At 41.1% G+C, this 21,613-nt stretch overlaps 1 protein-coding gene across 2 annotated transcripts in view; it reads left to right on the plus strand.

Moving 5' to 3' along the window:
• Positions 1-21,613, plus strand: part of NPHP1 (nephrocystin 1) — a 181,929-nt gene that overhangs the window by 152,054 nt on the left and 8,262 nt on the right. For both annotated transcript variants that reach the window (XM_066595813.1, XM_066595814.1), the window contains 6 exons: positions 1,315-1,425; positions 3,602-3,684; positions 9,270-9,346; positions 13,259-13,358; positions 13,747-13,859; positions 17,025-17,098. In XM_066595813.1, the coding sequence (XP_066451910.1) occupies positions 1,315-1,425; positions 3,602-3,684; positions 9,270-9,346; positions 13,259-13,358; positions 13,747-13,859; positions 17,025-17,098 (558 nt within the window). The remainder of the gene's footprint in view (positions 1-1,314; positions 1,426-3,601; positions 3,685-9,269; positions 9,347-13,258; positions 13,359-13,746; positions 13,860-17,024; positions 17,099-21,613) is intronic.

A 21,613-nucleotide genomic window follows, 5' to 3' on the forward strand; every position in this document is an offset into this window, starting at 1 on the left:
CATTCTCTAACACTGGTCAACACTGAAATTATTACTGACATTCGGACTGAAAGGTCCTAATCTGTAGTATCTTGGGTGCGGAACGCAAATATGATCATGAAAATTTTTTATTGGCTCTCATTTTGAAGATATTTCATATAGTTCATTTTCTGTGTTTCACGGTGTAAATTTATCCAGTAGCACTCTAAAAATATCCTTAGGGGCCTACCCACTTGCGTTTTTTTAGCGCAAATGTCAATAGGACTTTCTAATGTTCAAAACACATCGCAAGTTTATACTCACCTCTCTGCCGCTGTTGGGACTCAGACGCGTCTAGCCACTTGGATCTCCCGGTAGTGTAGTGATGTTCTTTCAGCAGGCGGGGATTTAAAATCCTCGCCTGCTGAAAGGGTTGTATCTGATTGACTGAGTGCTCAGCCAATCACAGGCAGCGCTCAGCCATTCATTAAATGACAGCTGAGCTCTGCCTTCAATTCAATTAAAGCCCTTCCCTGAAAATTACTGCAGGGGTTGCTGGCAGTACATTGCTTTTAATAGGGGCGGCGGCCCCATTGAAAGCAATGGTGCATGAAACTGCATTCACCCGTGCTTTTGCACATATGCGGGGGGGCGGTTTCGTGCACACCCATGTACGCGCGAACGAGGTCTTAAATTGAATGTGTGAAGACTGCTATGGAACTACATCAAAAACATGTCTAAATCAATACCAATAGTGCAGGTTTTGATAACTATTTTCTGCACCACATTTGCTACATGTGAATATAACCTGCATTCATGCGTGTTTGTGCACGTACGTGAGCATGCCGGTTTTGTGCACACCTATGTATGCACGAGCACAAGCTTGTGTGAATGAGGCCAAACCTCTCATGCTTTAAAGTGTAACTGTGGTTTTCAAAAATTTTTGACATATCACAGAGGCATGTCAAAAATTTTGACCACAAGGGGTCTGGATCATGAGACTCCCTCTAGTGCTAAAAAGAAGCAACTAAAATGTTTATTCCGGCACTGTCACTGCTCTCTAGCTGAATCATTCGACTTTCTTTTGAGCCCATCTTCCACTAGTAAACAGTGACAACGCTCGGATGAACGCATCAGTTGCTTCTTCTAGTGGATCTATAGGGATCTCGGCACCCAGATTCCCAGCAATCAAAACTTTTGACCTGTTCTTATGACATGCTAAAAGTTTTGGAAAGCACAGTTACTCTTTTTAAGTTAAATTAAAAACGTTTTAATTCCAGGTACTTATGGTTCCTAAAACCCATTTGATTAACTGATTTAGAATGTATATTTAGGATTGTGACTTTATCTGCTTAGGTCACTGGTATTCTTCCAAGTCTACTGGATGGTGACTGTTTTGTGAGGTCTGGAAGTCAGTCCCCCGAAATAGGAATCCTCTTTGAAATTGGAGTTACATATATTCGCAATGTAAGTGATCCATGGAATGATAAAGAATGGATGATTATCATATGTAGCACTTCTATCGTCTGTCTCGAGACTATAGCACTCCTGCACTTACATATTGCATGTTTCTGTAAAAATGTAATGATCTCATTATGTACAGATTCTTTTAAAGTGTATGTAATTTTTCAGGTTTTGCCGCAGCGAAAAAAATGCAAGATTTCCGCCAGGAAAGTGCTGCTTCGAAACCCGCGGCATTTAGCCGCGGGTTTTAGAGCGGGTTGGCCGCATGCTTTACTATTGCGGCTGGTGTTCCTATAGAGGAGAGTGTGGGCGCAACAGGAAAAACAAAAAATAGACATGCTGCGGCCGGGGAATCTGCACCGCAGCGCTGGCTTCTGCTGGCTTTGCCACAACGGATTGGCCTTCCCGTGTGGACGAAATTTTTGACAGATCTAGTCCACATGGCTGGCTAATCCCGGGATAAGCCGCTGTAGGCGGATTTGCCGCAGTGAAATTCCGGAAGGAATTTCCGCGGCAAATCCGCCCTGTGTGAGCCCAGTCTTAAAGTGTTAAAGACGTTAGCTACTTTATGATGAAATCGATACAAAATGTTTTTAATATGACTGTGAAACACTAGTATACTTGTGTTGCAACTTCTCTTCCATTCTTCTGTATGATAAAGCTATGTCCTGTGTTGGCCCTGCTTCCTCCTCCCATCCTCAAATCTCCTCTATGCATAAGTTGGCTGTTTATGGAGGGGCATGTGACCAGAAACATCACTCGGCCTCCTCCACTGCATCTGCATCAGTTTCCTTTGGGTAGTGTATAGATATGGAGGAGGCTCAGTGGTCACATTCCCCTCCATAAGTACCCATCTTATGGATGGTGGTCATTTCAGGATTTGAGAAGGATATGCAGCCAGAAGCGGGTATAAACTAAAGAATAAGACACAAGTTGCATTATGAGTATATTATTAAGTGTCACACAGTCATATTAAAAATGCTTAATGCTGATTTCACCTTAAAATTGGCATTAAATATTGGATATGTATATTCTAAACCCAGTATTTTTGGCAAACCAGCTAGCAATTTGACGTATTTTTCGCTTTATAAGATGCACTTTTTCCGCCTCCAAAGTGGGGGGGGGGGGGGGGGGGAGTTCCTGCGTCTTATAATGCGAATGTGGCGAAAATTCGTTCTGATCGCCATTTTTAGCGCGATCGCGAATTTAACGCGCGGACGCGATTTATTTAGCACGATTGCGCGTTACATTCACGATCGCGTGAACAAATGTGCGATCAGTTAGAAGATTTCTCTCCTCCTGTCAAAAAAAAAAATCAGTACTCACCTCCCCCGGCGTTCTGCGGCGCTACTGCAGGCTGTCGCTCCCTCCTGGTCCCCGGCAGAGCATTGCTTTCTGGACGCAGGGCTTGAAATCCCCTCCTCCAGAAAGCTAATACTGTGATTGACTAACACACGCCGTCAGCCAATCACAGCCATTCAATGACATCATTGAATGGCTGTGATTGGCTAACACACGTGCGCCTTCAGCCAATCACAGTATTAGCTTTCTGGAGGCGGGGATTTCAAGCCCTGCGTCCAGAAAGCAATGCTCTGCTGGGGACCAGGAGGGAGCGACAGCCTGCAGCAGCGCCGCAGAACGCCGGGGGAGGTGAGTACTGATTTTTTCCCCCCTATTTTCCCGCTCTAAAACGGGGGTGCGTCTTATAGACCGGTGCATCTTATAAGGCGAAAAATACGGTAATATGTATGTTTTTGGGAATTTTGGCTTCCCCCTTGGCCAATTCTTTGTTCTCCTGAGAGGTAAGCTTTGACTCAGATTTCCGTTATTGACTTATCCATCTTCCTCTAATGAAATAAACATGTATACTTGGATCTGTTTATGTGTTAGTCAGGGAAGATAGTTGTCTAATATGTATAGCCAGCATAGTTGCATGCAATAGAACATGGAAGGCTTGGGTGTTTGAACAAAAGCAGAAAATATAAGAGTACAACATCCATATGGGTAGGTTCATTATAGAACAATACTGTCTAACTGTATCTCCATGTATGACCGAATAAGCTATTATACATTACAGATGTAAGTTAGAAGCTTTTTCTCTCGGCTATAAATGTCAAAATATAGCAGAATTACTTGAGTAGAGTAAGCAAATTGATTGTGTTCCATTCCTCCACTGCAGTCCACCGGAGAGAGAGGAGAGCTAAGCTGCGCTTGGGCTTTTTTAAAACTCTTTGATGTGAATGGAATACCATTACCTACCCGGTAGGTTGAAGCTCTATGTTTCTGAGACTAAAATGAATGTTTCTTTCCCATTGAGATATTGGGCATATGGCTTATATTTGTATTTTTTTTACCATTTAATTTTTTACGTAAACTGCATATTAGAAAGTATAGAGAATCCTCCTGCTAAATGTGGCAATAAACGTGAAGACCAACAGTAAAAATAATGGGTTATGCTTTCAAATTATTCTTGCTCTTTAGTGGTAAATACTATCAATGTAATATTCCAAAAAATACAAAGCAGCACTCGGGAGCTCTAAATGGCAACCAAAATGGTTTCCAACACGCCGAAGATGTTTTTCTAATGGTAGTGAAAGAGAGAATTCTTCTGTATTTAGCAGCTGTGACTCACACTGGACACGCATGCTAGGTTACTGGGTCCCTGAACCACATGTTGCCCAAATGGAAGGGCAACGTCAGCGCTGTGCTGCTGCCACCTCCCTTGTGTGTAACATGAGCCACATGGCTAGTGGCTGCCATCAAGGGGGAAGCAGATTTTAATTTCAATACATTTTTATTCAAGGGTGACAATTGTACAGCCATATATATGCATTAGTTGCTCAATAAAAGGAATCACATTGTGACATGTAACAATACATTTTTTTATACTCATAACATTTGTGAGTAAACCTTATCTTATCTCTTGTTTTAATTCAAAAGTGAGTGAAGTAACTTTGGTTTAACTTGATCTGATGAAGGGATAGTAGGGGGGTGGGAAGTACGAAGGGAGGGAAATGACGGAAGGTGGGGGGAGAGGAACTTGGAAAGCTAGAGAGATAGGGGTAATGGGAACATGGGGCAGTAGGGAGCCACATTTTGTTTAGAAGGTTTCCATATATGCATCAGTATTGACTTGGAGGTGAACGGGGAATCCTATCAAGAGAAATGAGAGGGATCTCCAAAAAGGAGGAAGGAGATTTTGAGTGGGCTCATGTAATTACTATGGACAGCAGGTTCAGATGAGTAGGCTCAATTACTGCAAAGAACTTACTTAATTACTTTAAACAAAAGAGAGGGGGATGAACGGGCTTAATTAATTACTATGGACAGCCAGGGAAGGGGGGGGGGGGGGGACAGGCTTAATTAATTACTATGGATGACTCATTTAATTACTATAGAGGATGGGGAGGATTAATGGACACAGTTAATTACTATGGACAGCAGGAAGGAGGGGGGGACATGGTAAATGACTATAGACTGCTTAATTAATTACTATGGATGGCTCAATCACTATGGATGGAGGGGGTGAAGGGCACATTTTATTTTGAATTGGTGGGATGAGCAGGCTCAGTTCATTACTGTGGGGAGTGGAGACGAATGGACTCATTACTAGACTGTGGGGGCTGAATTTATTGCTATGGTCTGAGGTGAGTGAAGTGATAGAGTTCATTACTATGAGGGTGGGGATGGCAATGATCAGACTGATTTCATTGCTGTGGATGTTTGTGGGTGGGGGTATTGGGGAGGGTTCGCCTTTGACTTCACTAGTTTGTCATGGTTGCTCTGGACCTCTGAATGTAATTTTACCATAGGGTGTTAGGGAAGCTCTGGATGTGGTTTATACTGTGGGAGTAGCATCTATATCCTAGATGTATTTAAGCTGACCGACTCAAAAATTTTATTCTGCTTCTAAATTTTTCAGGTTAGGAGCCAATGGGTTAGGAGCTCCTAGGTAATTTTTTACATTTTTGGTTCTTTAGTCTGAAGCCACTGAAAAGCCTTATCCGGTCAGGGGCGATTATTTAGATCTGTAACCACAGATTCCCATTTTGGCATGTCCATAAATATCTAATAGATGGGGGGTCCTGTGACCTCATTTACTGATTTAATGCAGCCATCAGCGATCATTTATACCAGTATGACTAATTATGATCTCTACAGTAAAATGCAGTAATCGACTCTTTCTAAATCTCTCATAGACTTCGATGGAATGAGCATGCACTGCCTTGTCTACACCTCACCATATGAAAGGGCTTTCCCCCCTATATCTTTACAAAGGTTATGAATCATCTATGATACGTCACCGATGAATCTTCATTTGATGGGTGTTACTTTGTCTGACAATTCTGCGCCCTTTCACATCCATGTCCAAGAAACCTTTCTTTTCTAGGTCCTTGAATCTGCTTAATTATGAAGTGAAACATTCTTCTCCACATTTTTCTCATTACTTTAAATTTGGTCAATTTGCCACTCAGGAATCTTGTACGGCAGAAAAGGCTGCTATATTGACTGTCGCTGAAGTTTCTTTGAAAGCCACATAATTATATTTTTCATTCCATAAATATTATTAGATATGCAAGGTATTTTATTATAGATCAATATGACTGCCTGAAATCTGGCAACACTTAATGATATACTAGAACGTCTCCTACAATTATAGTCCGTGTCTAGGAACATAAAGCAATGTGATCATTGGAAAAAGGCAAGTCAGTTGAGTCATCTGATGGTAGTGTTTAGAAAATGTAAGACTTAGCCTGAAATGACCCGCAGTCAGGAAGCCAAATTATTTTATTTGATTGTAAAGTCGAATATACAAGCTAGAAAAATCCTAAGTAGCTCATTGCCCAGAGGCCACGTACAAACTCTCTCCATTTCTGGCTACTAATTCATTACTGGTGATGCACAGTAAATATACCCTTCATATACAGTATGTCAATATTATGTAGCCATTATAATTTATGAATGTTTTACAGCCTATTAACTGACAGGGAATGTTTTGATGATTAGTGGAGTCTGATCATAAAATCAAACCATAAAAAACTTTTATATATTTACATTATATTCATATAGACAGTGTAACATTCTCAGCAAACCTTTGCAAATGTTGGCCATTTTGATGCCACCAGTTACTTGTTTTGGGTCTCATAATCTCTTGGGAGTTTCTTTCTGGCTTCTTTTAGTCCATAACACCACAAGTCAGTACATGGCATGTCATGACCTGTTTTTTGTATGTAGACGATATTCTCTGTACCAACACAGGGAATATTATACTATGAACCAGAGCTAAGTGAAGTATTGAAATGACTCAAAACATTCCCCTATCCGGCCTCTTGGGAGTCATGGCAGCCTGGGACTGAACATTTGCCTATCTTAAGAGAATGCCTGTTAAAATACAGTATATTGCAATACTATAGTATTGCGGAATATATGGCATAAACGATTGAACAATTGCAAGTTCACGTCCCTCCAAAAAAAAAACTTTCATCACATTAAAAAACAATAAATTGAAATTTGGATTTCAGCTGAACAGAGAACGCTATCAGAAAAAAATATGCAGTGCCAGAATTGCAATTATTTTTTTTTTGGTCACCCTCGTCTCCAAGAAAAAAATGAATTAAAAGCAATCAAAAAATCATATGCACCCCAAAAAGGAGCTTGTTTTTATTGGTACTAATCTACAACTTACCTGACAGCTGGAAACCATTCCACCCAGTGCCCAGTGGGTATGAATATACTCATTACTCGCACTCTCATGATTCCCGGTCTCATTTATACAATATTCTACTTGGTTAAGCATTACTAGCTAAGATATGGCATATCCCAATAGAAGAACTGGTAATTTCTGACTCATATCCAAGGGGCACTGACTGTCAGTGGCGACTCCCTACATTCTTGTTAAAAGACAAAAACCTTGTAAGCCTTCTTAGGGAATGGTGGCTAGAGTTTGCCCATGACAATTGGGAGTATGCCTTCATAGTTTTCTGGGAGACCACTAAAGCAGTCTTTAGAGGTCAGCTCATATCTCCTGCTACTGTCCTAGAGAAGATAAATTGTAACCAATTTCAGAAAGCCAGTATAAATTAAGAGAGTCCTATACAACTTTCAAGAGGGTAGAAACACTGAATGCAAATGAAAAATGGGTTTTGAGTAAACACGAGTTTGACGTATGGGTAGAACGTTGAGAACGTTGCATTAAATCGCAGCTGGATCTGGACCTTCTTTGCTGTGTGGACAAGTCAGGGCGACTGCCAGCTAACATGGCCAGGGGTTGGCAACCTGTGACCATTATTCAACAACTTAAAAGGGCTGCATTTTGGGGGACTTCTATGGGTCATTTTAAACTGATGTGCCAGGGAACCTGGTTTTAGAGTTGGGGTTTTCTGACATGTGTAACACTTCCTCGGCTCACTTTAGAGCAATAGGAATTTCAAAACGCCACAACAGAGACAATACAGGATGTAATTAAACTTCTCCCGGCAGGCTCAGATGGATATACAGCTGAATTCTTTAAAGCCTTGCAGGTAGAAGTCATTCACAGGTTATCAGGGTTATTTAATACCATACTGATGGGTAATGCCCTTACGCCCCATATATATATCCTACATACAACTGTTACCGAAAAAGGGGAAAGGAGAACCGTAATCCTATAAGCCAAATTCCCTGATCAATCAGGAGCTCAAAATCTTCTCCAAACTGATGGTCAATAGACTGACCATAGCCCTTTCATCTCTGATTTCACCCTCGAATGTAGGCTTTGTGCAGGGAGGGTCGGTGGTAATGAATGTTAGTAAAGCGCTGATGGCATTGGACAGGGGTCATGGGTTGAACCATGGGGAGAGAAACCTCCGGCCCTGGTCACTATTGACGCAGAAAAGTTGTTTGTTAAAGTTCGATGGGGGTGGCAGCAACAGGCTCTGGATGTTCGGTTCTTTTGCTAGGATTTAAAGGTATTTAATTGTGCCAGATAATGAATATAGCGATATAGGTTTGTCAGGACACATTACATTGTCGCCTCAAGGCGAGCTTCAAGTTTATATTTTTTATGGAATGTTGTCTCCTTTTTGTTCTGTCTAGGGGCCTGCAAGCTCTGTTTCCTTGCTGTTCGTTTTTGTTTAGTGAAGTGGAATTTAATCCCTCTGCTTTGTTTGGTATATCTCTGGTTTGATGTCAAAACAAAGCTTGTTAAAAAAAATTTCAAGTCAAAATTTTTGGTGCTTTACAAGTAAAACACTGGTGCCAAGGATCGCAGAAGACGTTTAGGATTGCATTTTGGTGCAGTTTTCAAGTTGCATTTTTAGACAGTTTTGGATACCACAGCTTTGGGTCACACCACAATGCAGAGTCTGAACATTGTCCATTGTGTCATGGGGTGTGAATTATTGCCATCTGTCGTGCGAATCATAGGTGTTCAAAGAAGAGATAAAACGTGTATTCACATGTGGTCATGCCATGGTGTTTACTTTGTAGCACAGGTTACTACACCAATATAAAGGCCCCCTTTACTCATTAGCCAAAAGTCATCTAAACCCAGAGATTTCTATAAGACCAGCTAACTATTTGAAGGATCATCTGGCATGTTAAATTTCAACGCCAAATCCTCTTATTCACCCTGGAGATCAGCTGCCGCCACATCTATCTCACTGTTGTTTTTTCCACTGTCCCCATGGGAAACGTGAATGATTGGCCGAACTGAATGTTCATGTTTATGGGGGAGCCAGGTAAAATAGCTGTCGACCCAATGAGTATTTAGCCTGGAGCTATTGAGGGTGTATGGGAACCTAAAATCTCTGCTTTTAGACATAACCTGATAATTAACTTCTTTAGACTTTTTTTTTATTTCTGTTTAGGACATATGAACTGACATTACATGGTGGAACTCCATATGAACGAGGAGTAGAAGTTGATCCATCTATTTCAAGACGAGGTATGCGCAGACAGTATCATTTTTTATTCAAGTCCCGAGAATTGAATGTTCTTGAAAATGCTTAGCTCTCCAAAGTGCTGTGCATGTCAGATGAGGAAACAATATTCTTTCTACTACATTTCCACAAATTCAGCAAATAACAAGTATTGTTGGATTCAAATTAGCATTTATCCCTTGCAGACAATTAATTAATTTCTTGTCTCTTAGACCGTCACGGATATAGAATTTAAAAATTGAAATTTTATTAGGAATTATTTTAAAAATGAAGGCCAACCAAAGAAAAACAATTACATAAAACGTATAGTGACAGGACAGACAAACAACTAAAAAGAGGGATCTTGGGATGGGCGAGGGAGGGAATTATGTGTCACCCACTCCCGTCTAACCATCACCAGAATCCTCAAGAGTCACTTGTGATTTAGTTGATGGGGCAGATCTCCCTATCAAGGTAAGTATTTAGCACTTGAGGTGTTGTATGATTCGTATGTTCTCCAAATGGAGACTGTTTTTTAATAAAGGTATATATGTTATACGAATCAAGCAAACCACTTTTCTTTTGGGACTCTTGTAGTTTTTAATGTTTGAATCAATGTCGTTTAGTGCATTTGTTTTCACTGTTTTATACACTTTCTGTTTAGATTGCTCTTCAAACCAGTATGGTATTGAGTTTACAGTGTTTAAAGCTTTTCCGTTTATATTGCTTTTGCTCGACGCGTTTCCCTATCGGGGTACTCGATAGTTCATCAGGAGCCGGGCATCGATAAGCCCCTAAATAAGTAGAAAAAGATTTGTTTTAGAATATATATCAAAGATGATCACTAGATAGGTGGCTGAAACACGCCTGTCACTATTCAATAATAGAAGATTCCTCAGAGTTGCCTAGTTTATATAATAAACTTGGACCCTACCAATCGTATGGGTCCCAAACGTGCTCTAGTCGTTCAGAATCCAGAAAATGGATTTAAACTGGATATTTCTGGCTCACATAAGGTCTGCCACATTCATGCGGCTCTGGTGTAGAATAGAAAAGCTGTGCATCATGTGCATCCATGAAAATGATGCATATGGTGTGTATCAAAGCTGCCAGAGTTAGTCTGTCCAAAGTGGCACCCAGGTTAGCATAGGACTGTCATATGTCCTCCAAGACTGGTAGCTCCTAGGTTAGTGGCTGTAAGATTAAATATCTATTCGCCCAACAAGAAGATAACGTACGGGGAACAATATCCCAAATCAGCCTAGGAACTACTAGTAACTGCCACAATGGCAAAAAGCATTTTTAAGCTAGCTAGAAGGCTTGCATTAGTAAGACGAGGTCAGCTCTGGTAGCTTGTAGAGCAAGAGAGAAGACATAGAGCAAGGCAAAGAGGAGTGCTAGGAGTAATCTCCAGCAGCGCCTGCGGCTCTGGTGGTGAGCTGCAGGCATCTGAGGTCTCTGTGTGTAGGTCTGAGTTATATATCTTATAGCTCCTCCCAACTGGGATGTCTTAAATTAGATAACCAATCCCAAAAGACGGAAGGTGGTACTTCTGTTGGTGCTGGCTAGTCACAATGAAACTCCGTAGTTAACTCAGGCTGTTTATAGAGCCTCGTGTGGTGCAGAGTGTAAGCTCTCGCCTACGACCTGAAGGTTGCAAGTTTGATCCCTGCGCGAGTCAGGTAGCCGGCTAAAGGTCGACTCATCCCTCCGAGGTCGGTAAAATGAGAACCCAGCCTGGTGGGGGGTAACAAGTAATAATTACCCGAAAGCGCTGCGGAGTAAGTTGGCGCCATACAAATACCAAGATCCATTTATTTTTATTTCTATCCAATATGTCCTACTGCTGGTCCTAGATCATCTATAGGTAGATCAGACTGTGGTGTTCCCTTTCGATCATACAAGTTCCCTCTCGCTATGTCGTTATATGGATTGGGGAGCTGGAGCTTCCGCGTTCCATAGTGGAACGCAAGCGTGCTAAGTCATCACGCCGCGTCCCACCCGTCGCGGCCGAGTCAGCTATTGCTGCGTCCAGGGTTGGGCGTGGCTATGTGACGCTCTGAATAACGTCACCGCGTACTGTCCACACCTACTGGATACTTGCTGTCCGGGTTCTAATGCGTTTCCATAGTACATGGGGGCGCGTCGTTGGAGAGGTGTGACTTGAGGGCATGTTACCTGATTCACCCATAGCATCCATGGATTCACTGCTCAATTCGCGCTGGACTGTCCGCGGCTGTATGTCCCCACTCAGGACATCAAACCGCAACATCATCCAGGGTGGGAGATGTATTAACATTGTGCATAAAGGCCCGACATTTAAAGACATATCCGAGAGTCACATAAGTCCAGATAGACCATACCAAATAGATCACGGCCGTATGACGCCCACATTGCCCCGATTTTCAAAACCCAGGATGTCTTCCCAACAGGTTAAGTGTGTCCAATATATCATCTCACCCATGCTGTCACTAGGTGGATCAGAGCATCATTAAATAAAGTATATGCGAGCATCATCTGTTTCACGGTAAAGATAACTTATGAGTATTAAATTGATCATAAATAGATGTGATCGCTTGTATAGAGAGCACACGTATCCGTAACTGAAGAGAACCATCATGCAGAGGTATCCAGAGGGATTCATATCGACTTTTGAGAGAGAGGAGATACAATCATATAACTAGAGTTACCCCAAGTGGGAGGAAAAGGGGCAATTCATATATATTTCAAGAAGATCCATGCCTTACATTTAAGGTAATTGGGCTTTAACATATGATTTTATGCGTGTTTATTTAATAATAAAGTGCTGATATCCTACACACATTTTTTAGGAGAGAAAAATTCATTGGTATTTGTTGCCAATATTTAAATGTAGAGATATATAAATGATGCAGACAGAATGCTAAAATGAACGATATTTAGATCCATCGCTAATAGATGCTCAAGCACATAAACAGTATAACAGTCATATTTAGATGTAGTAGGGATAGTCATGATATATTCGTTATTGGACCGAGAAAGAGGGAAACAAGGTCCAGACTTCCATAGTATTTAGACAGAGAGATAGCTTATTATCGCCCTGAGGAATTGAGTGCCTTGTCCCAAGTATAGACAAGTTTCGCTTTAATATTCGTGTATAGATGTTAGAGGAAACAATTAAAGTTTAGGGTGGCATTCAGGCCTTTAGGAGTCAAAGTGTCCAGGCGAAAAATCCAAGATGCCTCCTTCTGTAGGAGTCTTTTGTCGATATGGCCTCGTCTTAAATCGGTACGGATCATTTCGATCCCTTGAAATCTTACGGCGTTTTCGTCCCCTTCATGGACAGTCTTGATGTGGTCTGCCAGGGGTGTTGATTCCCCCCGGCGGATGTTCCCTATATGTCCAAGTATACGTCTGCGGAATTGTTGTAACGTCTTGCCGATATAGTTCTTTGGACAAGTACAGGATGCCATATAAATGACGTTTTTCGATCGACAATTAATGAAGCATCTGTTTACATAAGTTTTTTCCGTACTGGCACTTACAAATGTGTGACTCGTAAGGATGAAAGGGCATGCTGCGCAATCATGACATTTAAAGGTTCCGACAGGTCTACTGTTGTTAAGCCAATTGGATTGTGTTGATGAAGGTGCCAAGTGGCTTTTAACCAGATGATCTCGTAAATTATGACCCCATCTGAACGTGATTGCCGGTCGTGGTGGGATCACGTCTATCAAATCTATCAAATCGGGGTCTTTAGTGAGAATGTTCCAATAATGCCCAAGGATACTTTTTACATGATTACTACCCGTATCGTAGGTCCCGATGATTCGAGAGATATTAGATGTTTCTCGTTGGCGTGGAACCAAAAAGAGTGTTCCTAGGCTGTTCGTCTTCGTGATTTGTGTCTTGTCTCTTAGAAAAGCAACAAAACATCTCCTTTATATCTTATTCCCTAGCAACCAGTGGAGTCTTCCAACAGATGATAACACAAAGAAAACAACCCCGACTTCTAGTGAAAATTAGATCACTGAATAAAAGAAGAAGAGAAATGTTAAAGTAAGTACATAACACATCGGGTACACTTTTAGGAAAAGCAAATCTTGGGCCTGTAGGGTAGGTGATAAAACTTGGATCGGCGAGGTCTCACCATTGATTTCCCCACCGATCCTGAGAATGGTGGTCCCATGTCCCCCTCTGCTCCTCACTGCAGCCCCCCCCTCACTGCAGGAGGAGTTTCAGTGGAGTGGACAAGCAGGCATGGTGCCACTCCACTCATTGTCACTGTCACTGAGGATAGGCCATTAATAAAAATAGCCTGGAAAAATTCTTTAACTCAACCATAATTGTTAATCTGAACACATTTTGAAGAGGAAACTATAGAAAATGAATTATGGATTTTTAAAAAATACTTTCCTTAAATATAAGTAATTTATGTTTATTGCAGTCTACTTCCAGAGACATTGGTTGGCAGCATGTGCCATATTCCTTTGTTGGTGTTGCACCGTCAAATCCTTGGTGATGTGCTTCTGAATGAAAGAACAAGTATGCAGAGCACAGGTACAAATGTTTTCTTTAGCTCTAAGTTCAGTTTTTATATTTTCATATTCCTATATTACCTTGTTGCTCATGCATTTGCACACCTGAAATAAAATATTTTTGCAGCCGTAAACACATTTTTTTATATTTATGTATTTGGTGTGTTGTTATGGTATTATATGAGTTTTCTGACCCCTAAAACTTAACCTGTAAAAAAATGTAAATCTGTGCTATTCCGATAGTGTTAGTCACTGGAGTCATCTACCACCACATTTTATGTTGGCAACATGATAGTTGATTATCAGTTTGTGATAAGTTACTTCAAATGTACAGTAAAAAACAATTGTATTTTCTCATCACTTTTGTAACTATGGATGGGCTCATTCAATGCTGCCCTACTAAAAGCTATTCGGTAGCAGTAGTCAGAATATTCAAATGCAGCTGTACCTGAAGGACATAGTTATACTGATTATTCTGTTTAGGATAAACAGGTTGTACAAACGCATTTGTTCATTTCTTTTGCAGGGCAAGCTGTCTACAGTTTACCCAGCTTATGTTTCTAGATGCATTAGATAGCTTGATTGTACTCTGTAACAAATAAAGAATTTTATACTTGCCTTGCCTTAATCCCTGGAAGTGAACCGGACAGAAACGCTTTATCCTTCTGATACCTTTAAATCAGATAGATGTCCTGATGGTTAGTTATCTGGATGTCAGACTGATTGGAGCCTTTACCATACGGTGTACACCCATCCATATACTGCAATGTAACATGTAAAACAATGAGGCATTGCTATAAGGATCCGGCAGTACCATAGTAGTCATTCTTCTTTACTAAAAGTTCAATTTGTAAATGTTGTGATTGGTGTGATTGAATGGTGTATAGAGTATGACTATAGTTTTTTTCAAAGCTGATGAAACATGTAGATATGTAATTTTTAAAAATACTCATTTCAGGCTGTTTATATTACTTTACTTAAAATCGATAAAACGTTTACATGGCTCAATAAGAGACAGATGACGAGAGGAGATCAACAATATTGGTGCTTGTTCTCCTGGCCTTCACACAGGCCATTGCAGACTGCGTTGGGTACAAATGATCATTAATTTAATTGTCCCTCCCCCATATGGTTTAATTATTGTCAGCAGCAGATTGCCCACTATATATACACTACCAGTCAAAAGTTTTAGAACACCTCAATTTTCCCAGTTTTTATTTATATTTTAAACAATTTAATGTCTCAGATGTACTTTGAAATGAAAGCATAGTACAAAAAACAGCTTAAGATGAATAAAAATAATGAATTACCTTTGTTTCACAAAAATAAATCTAGATTTGTGACATTTTAAAGTAACCACCTTTAGCTGATACAACAGCTTTACACAGTCAAAGGATTCTTTCTACAATTGCATTCAGATATTGCTCAGAAATTTCTTCCCAATATTGTTGCAGAAGTTCCCACAAATGTGCTGCACTCGTATGTTGCTTTGCTTTCTCATTTCTGTCCAGTTCAGCTCTAACAAGCTCAATGGAGTTTACGTCTGGAGACTGTACAGGCCATTCATTCCTAGACGCCTTCTAGCTTCATCATCTTGTCTTCTTAAGTAGTTCTTAAATCACCTAGAATTATGTTTTGGGTAATTGTATTATTCTAATATGAAGCCCTGACCAACTAGGCATACACCAGAGGGTATTGCATGGCATATTAAAGTGCTGTGGTAGCCCTTTTGTCCATTGTGCCAATCCCCCTGTGCAAGTTGCCAACTCTGGATCCAGCAGAAGAGTCCCAGACCAACAAGCTTTCTCCTCCAGTTGGTGTCACACACTGAAGAACCATCCTTTCGTCTACTAGACTGCATATAAAAACCCTGAGTGAAGTATCAAAGATGTCAATTTTTGATTCATCAGTCCATGAGACCTTCTTTCACTTTTCAGTAGTCCATTGGAGGTGCTGTTTGGCCCAGGCAAGTCTTCTTTTTTTTTGCTTTGCAATCTCTGCAGTAATACTGTACCTGTCCAACCCGCAGACAGAATTCCTAGTTGAACTGGAAACTTGTTTATTTTTGACTGCATTAAGCTGGGCTTGAAGATTTTGTGTCATGAAGCTCCAATCACACAAATTGTTGACTTTCAAAAACTTGTCATCTGATTTTGGAGTGGCCTTTGGTCTAAAAAATCTTTTATCATTTGTCTTCCTTCATTTGAAGGCATAGGAAACTGTACTGGCCACCACCTTGGCTTTCTTAGTAATTTCTCAGTGGGACATACCTACTTTTCTAAGGGTTATAATGGTCTCTGTCTTATTTGGTTAATTGCCTTTTTCTTGCCATTATGATAGCAATGTGCTCTGTCCGGAAGAGCAAAACTGTTCAAATCCTGCCCTAGAGAGAGTGTTGTAATGTAGTCTGTTCCAACACTGGTTATATGGAATCAGAGGGTTTGAAAGTAATATACAAAGGTTGAGACACTTGGAAGAATAGTTTGCATCTAATTTCAAACCATGATTCGCTTTCTGTGCTGCAGAGTAGCTGTACTTGATGTGTTCCCTGAAAAAAGCCCTTTGGTTAAAATTAGAGATGAGCGAGCGTACTCGGAAAAGCACTACTCGCTCGAGTGATTTGCTTTATCCGAGTATCGCTGTGCTCGGGTCTGAAGATTCGGGTGCCGGCACGGAGCGGGGAGCTGCAGGGGAGAGCGGGGAGGAACGGAGGTAAGATCTTTCTCTCCCGCCCGCTCTCCCCTGCTCCCCGCTGCGACTCACCTGTCGGCCGCAGCGGCACCCGAATCTTCAGACCCGAGCACAGCGATACTCGGATAAAGCAAATTACTCGAGCGAGTAGTGCTTTTCCGAGTACGCTCGCTCATCTCTAGTTAAAATCATAAATTCAGACTATTATTGCGTTTCTGGTTAAAACTGCATCATATTTTTATGTTTTTCATTTATTTTTGAACCTTTGAACCCTTTTAATATATTTGCTAGACTGTGTAAGAAATAACTGGAAAAATAGTGTTTGTGGTTTTATTTACTTGTCATTGTTTTTTCTCCATTCCATGTTTCCTTTTCACTTAATCATTTGGCTTATGTCACTGATGCTATAAATTCCTATTTGCAATTTTTTATAAGATTGCTTGGATTAATTTCCAAAACTGTTCTTGGCTGGTTATGTTCTTGTTTTCCATTTCAGATTTGATTTGCAATCCTCTGCTAGCAACATTTCCCAGACTTCTGGAGCAGACTGATGTCCTGGATGCTTTAAGGGTCAGTGTATAATCATTGATATAAGTTCTGTCAACCTTCTAAAGCAGTATCAGACTGCTATAAGCTACTATTTTCAAAGTGATCTAATAACTCTTACTAACCTAACCCTCTGATCTGCCATTAGGACAGATTTTCGTCCATAGATGTATACAGTGTAGTCATCTTTTGAATGACTGTAAGTAGAGTTCTTACATGTTGAATTGATATACAAAGTATGTTTAAAAATTCTATAGGTTTTCCTTAACCAGTGAATAACTTTTATGTATTAAACCCATGATACGTATTTAAGATAATACTGATAGGAATACTTTGACAATCGCCAACAACAACCCATAAAAGTATGATGAAAGATGAGAGAGGAAAAGAGGGAGCGGAGCAAATCTATATATCAAGATGTTTTGGTTTGAGAATTTTGTTTGGTTTTTCACCTCCCTTATTCTATATATGGGAGTGAGATTGATCGATTCTTGACGAGTCTGAGAGGATGCAGCCAATCCACGAAACGTCATACCTTCCAAGGTAAATGTGCAAGTATAGGAGATAAATGTAGGAGAAAAATGTGGTAGTAGGCGTAAACCCTTGACTCAAAGAGGCACAAGACGTGTTTTTAAGCTTGACTTCTCTATTTTTATCAAAGGTTATTACAGCATATAATAATAGACGCATTTCGGGGGCCGTTGCGCCCCTTCCTTAGTATTGTAGCTGGGGACACACAGGCAGCATTGGTGTGTTCTCTTTGCAGAAGAGTGCTCCAATACTAAGGAAGGGGCGCAACGGCCCCAAAATGCATTTGCATTATATGCTGGATTAACTTTTAATAAAAACCGAGGAGTCGTGCTTAAAAACACGTGCTTCTTTGAGTCAAAAGGGTTTGCGCCTACTACCACATATTTGTCCTACATTCATCTCATAAAAGTACGATGGTTGGGCATTCGACTTCTAGGACTTTCACCATTTCTAAGAACAAGAGACTTTTTTATTTTCCTTTTATGACCTGCTGTGGATCATAACTGCTAGAGAGAATGAGGCTTATTAAGCGTCCTCTTGTTTCTAAAAACTGCCTCAATTTCTAAGGAGGGTGGCTGCACGTGCACCACTAACTTTGCGGTAAGAATGGCTACTTGGAATTATGGCAACACCACTTTATTTTTGGCCAGGAAAACAATGGCATTACATTGGGTGAGTGAGCAACCACCAGCGCTTAGCTTATAGGTACACTTGGTGAACTCTATCATCACATTCAAAAAGATAGCATATGTGGGTCTTGGCTGTCTGCAGAAGTTTTCCAAAGCCTGGGACATATGGAATTATGCACCCATAATGGTTAATTCAACTGATATCCCTTAAAAGAGTTGTCCAGGGATCCGATTTTTTTAAAAAAGATCAAATCTGTTAAAACAATAAAAGCAGTGGTGCTTAGCAGTCCTGTTCCCTGGTGTTCCAGTGCAGCAGACCCATGCTCACCACCTCACCACTGCAAGCAATCAGAGGAGGGGATGGATAAGTGGCGCTGCTTTTTTCGTTGCAATATTGATCAAGTTAAATAAAATCGTGTAACTTAAAAGTTTTTATGATATTTTATTCCAGCGTGCTGAAATGCTGAGGTTTACTTTTTCCAGTTAGCAGTACATTAAAGCCCCATTTACACGGGACAAATGTTGGGCAAACGACGCCTGACTCTCAACTCCGCATGTTCTCGTTCCCGTGCTGTTGCACAGGACTGAGTATCATTGGCTTGTAGCGGGGCAGCTGCAGGAGATTTCTCTCCTCGTGCTCCACCGCCCCTCTCCATTCACTTAACACAGTGGCCGCTCAGTACTGAATGGCTACTGTTTATACTGAACGGTCATCGTTCAGCTCATCTTTCATCATTTATGCAGCCTAGTAGTGAAAAGCCACTGTGTTAAGTGAATGGAGAGGGATGGGGGAGAGTGAGGAAAGAAATCTCCTCCAGCTATCCCGGTCCCCTACTGACTGCTCTATCAGAGTGCCAGCGATACTCGCTCCTGTTCAACAGCACAGGAGCGAGTACATGTGGGGACGAGTGTCGGGCATCATTTGCCTGACATTCGCCCCGTGTAAATGGGCCTTTTGAATATCAATGAAAGTGTTCTCATCTGCTGCCATGTGTTTTCAGTGGCCTTGTGCAATGTGAATAGCTGCCATAGATATGTTACTGGCTGAAGATGTTCAGGCTTTTTGCAAACTGGAGTTCCTGATCTCTTAATTGATGGCAGTTATATTAGATCACCAAAAAGGGCAGATTTGTACCACCAAAGGACTCATTGTCTTGGTTATTCAGCTTTGTAAGTCGCACAGCAATCGTGCATAACAACTGGTAAGAAATCATGTATATTGCATTGTTTAGGATGAACTTTATGTCTCTCCATTGTTGTCATAACCTGTCATTATGATAGCTTAATCGCAAAAATTGCGGTGGATTTCCGCTCGTGTACATCGGGCTGCACTTTTCATAGTTATCGTATGGAGCGTTTCATGGGTTACCCACGTGCAGATTATCGCCACGGATAACGCAATGAAGAATTTCCCATGCACAGGAGGCCTCAAGGTGGTATGAATGGTTGAGGCATTTACTAGTCCAGTTAATGCACACTCCTTGACTGTTTCCTTCACATAGTAGCTGTTGATGTCATTTTTTTGTAGCAGGTTCACCAGGAATGCCCACAAGAGCTCCACCAGTGAAGGATATTCTTAGTCTTTTCTCCAATTTCTTTGGATTGCCTGTCACGTAACTTGAGATGACATGGCACTTCCATCAGGGTATTAGTATTTTTGGTCAAGATCGTAATATTGTCATCAGTACTGAATATTTATGCAAAATTTAAAGAGAATCAGTTTGGTGGAAAAATGGAGAAAAATGACTTGATCATTTTGCACATATTTAGAAAGTCATTACATTACGGTGTATTTATTTGCGGATTACTACAGGTCTGACTGCAGTGACCCCACAGATCACGGGAGTGAAGGCACATAAACACTATTTTTTCTTCATAACCCCACTTTGTCCAGGAGCTATACAGAGAAATATTGCTTACGGCTTGCAACTACACATATAGCAATTGGTGCAGCTCCCAGCAGATTGACCCCTACCGATCAACAAGTGACAGCATGTCTTATCAATGTGCCAACATAAACTTAGTAATTTATTTACCACTCCCATGATGCACCCATTCTTTCATTTTGGTGTCGATTCTCGTGATCTGTGATGTTACACTTCATCCTAGCCCAGTGACATTCTTTATACAGATCACGTGGTCCAGGAGCTTGCATTCAATAGCCTGCAAAGGTCGTGTTGGGTAGTCAAGCACGTGACTGCTGGGCACAAGTAAACAAAGACTGATGGGTAGAAAGAGATTAGTTACGAGAAAGGTCTTGGTTGTTTGTTTATTATTTTAGGGCATTTCCTCTCTCTTAGGCTGCCTGTCCACGGGCGTTGCGGCATCCCACGGTGGAGATCCGCCACAGGAGCCTCCATTGGGGAGCAGGAGCCAGAGAATGGAACTCCGCTGTGAGCTGACAGATAGGCTCACTGCAGAGAATCGCAATGATTCTCCGCTTGTGGACAGGGTGGCTGCGTTTTCTATAGCAACGCTGTGGAAAGCGTGCACTGCGTTCCCGCGGCCGGATTATAGCCGCGGGGAACGCAATGCAAAGACTCCCGTGGACATGCAGTCTTAGTTTTTAAAACTTGGGTAACTCCTTTAAGTCTCATCACTTCTTTCATGCTGTATTCCGAGGATCACAAGGAAATAAGACTTGCTTGAAGTAATATATAGAGCTGCCTACTGTAGTAATCTCTAGATTTTGATGTCATTACTCAGGCTTAACATTAAAAATATTCATTAACAGAAAATGTCATAAATTTAATGGTAGTTACAGTGAAATCTGTGATCATAGCCAAAAACGTCTACATAGTAAATAAATGCTGATAGGATAGAGTACGTGACATGATTATGAAACCAGTAATATATGCAGTCCACCCTGGAAGACCGATCTGCAGCTAAATTACTAATGTCTATTGCATCATGAAAATAGAAGCTCCTGCAGGACTTGTTAGTGGAGTTTTGATGTATTCATTAAAAGGCTTCCACTATAATTAACCAGCGTGTTGGCAGGCAGTGGTGGCGCTATAGGGGTGCACAGGTTGTAGTCACACCCAAATGGCCCCTCTGGCTCATAAGATTACAGAAGTACTACAAATGGTGATGTTGAAGGACTTGGCACAGAATTTCCATTAGTGCCTAGGAGCTACAAGCTACATCTCTGTTTTCAAGTATGCCTCATAATTCTTGCTCAGTGGCTTGCTTAGATTTACCTATCCACAAACTGAAGACAAAGCAACTCCGTTGTTAGATAACTTACAACACAAAACGCATTTTGTGCCAACACACCCACATGCTCATTTTTACTCTTGCTAGTAGAAAAAAGCTGGAATGGAACTAACCACGAAGTCAGTTTTGTGCTGGTGGCAGTGGTAAGGCTACAGTTATTTTA

This window comes from Eleutherodactylus coqui, chromosome 3 (assembly GCF_035609145.1).
Source record: "Eleutherodactylus coqui strain aEleCoq1 chromosome 3, aEleCoq1.hap1, whole genome shotgun sequence".
NCBI lineage: Eukaryota > Metazoa > Chordata > Amphibia > Anura > Eleutherodactylidae > Eleutherodactylus > Eleutherodactylus coqui.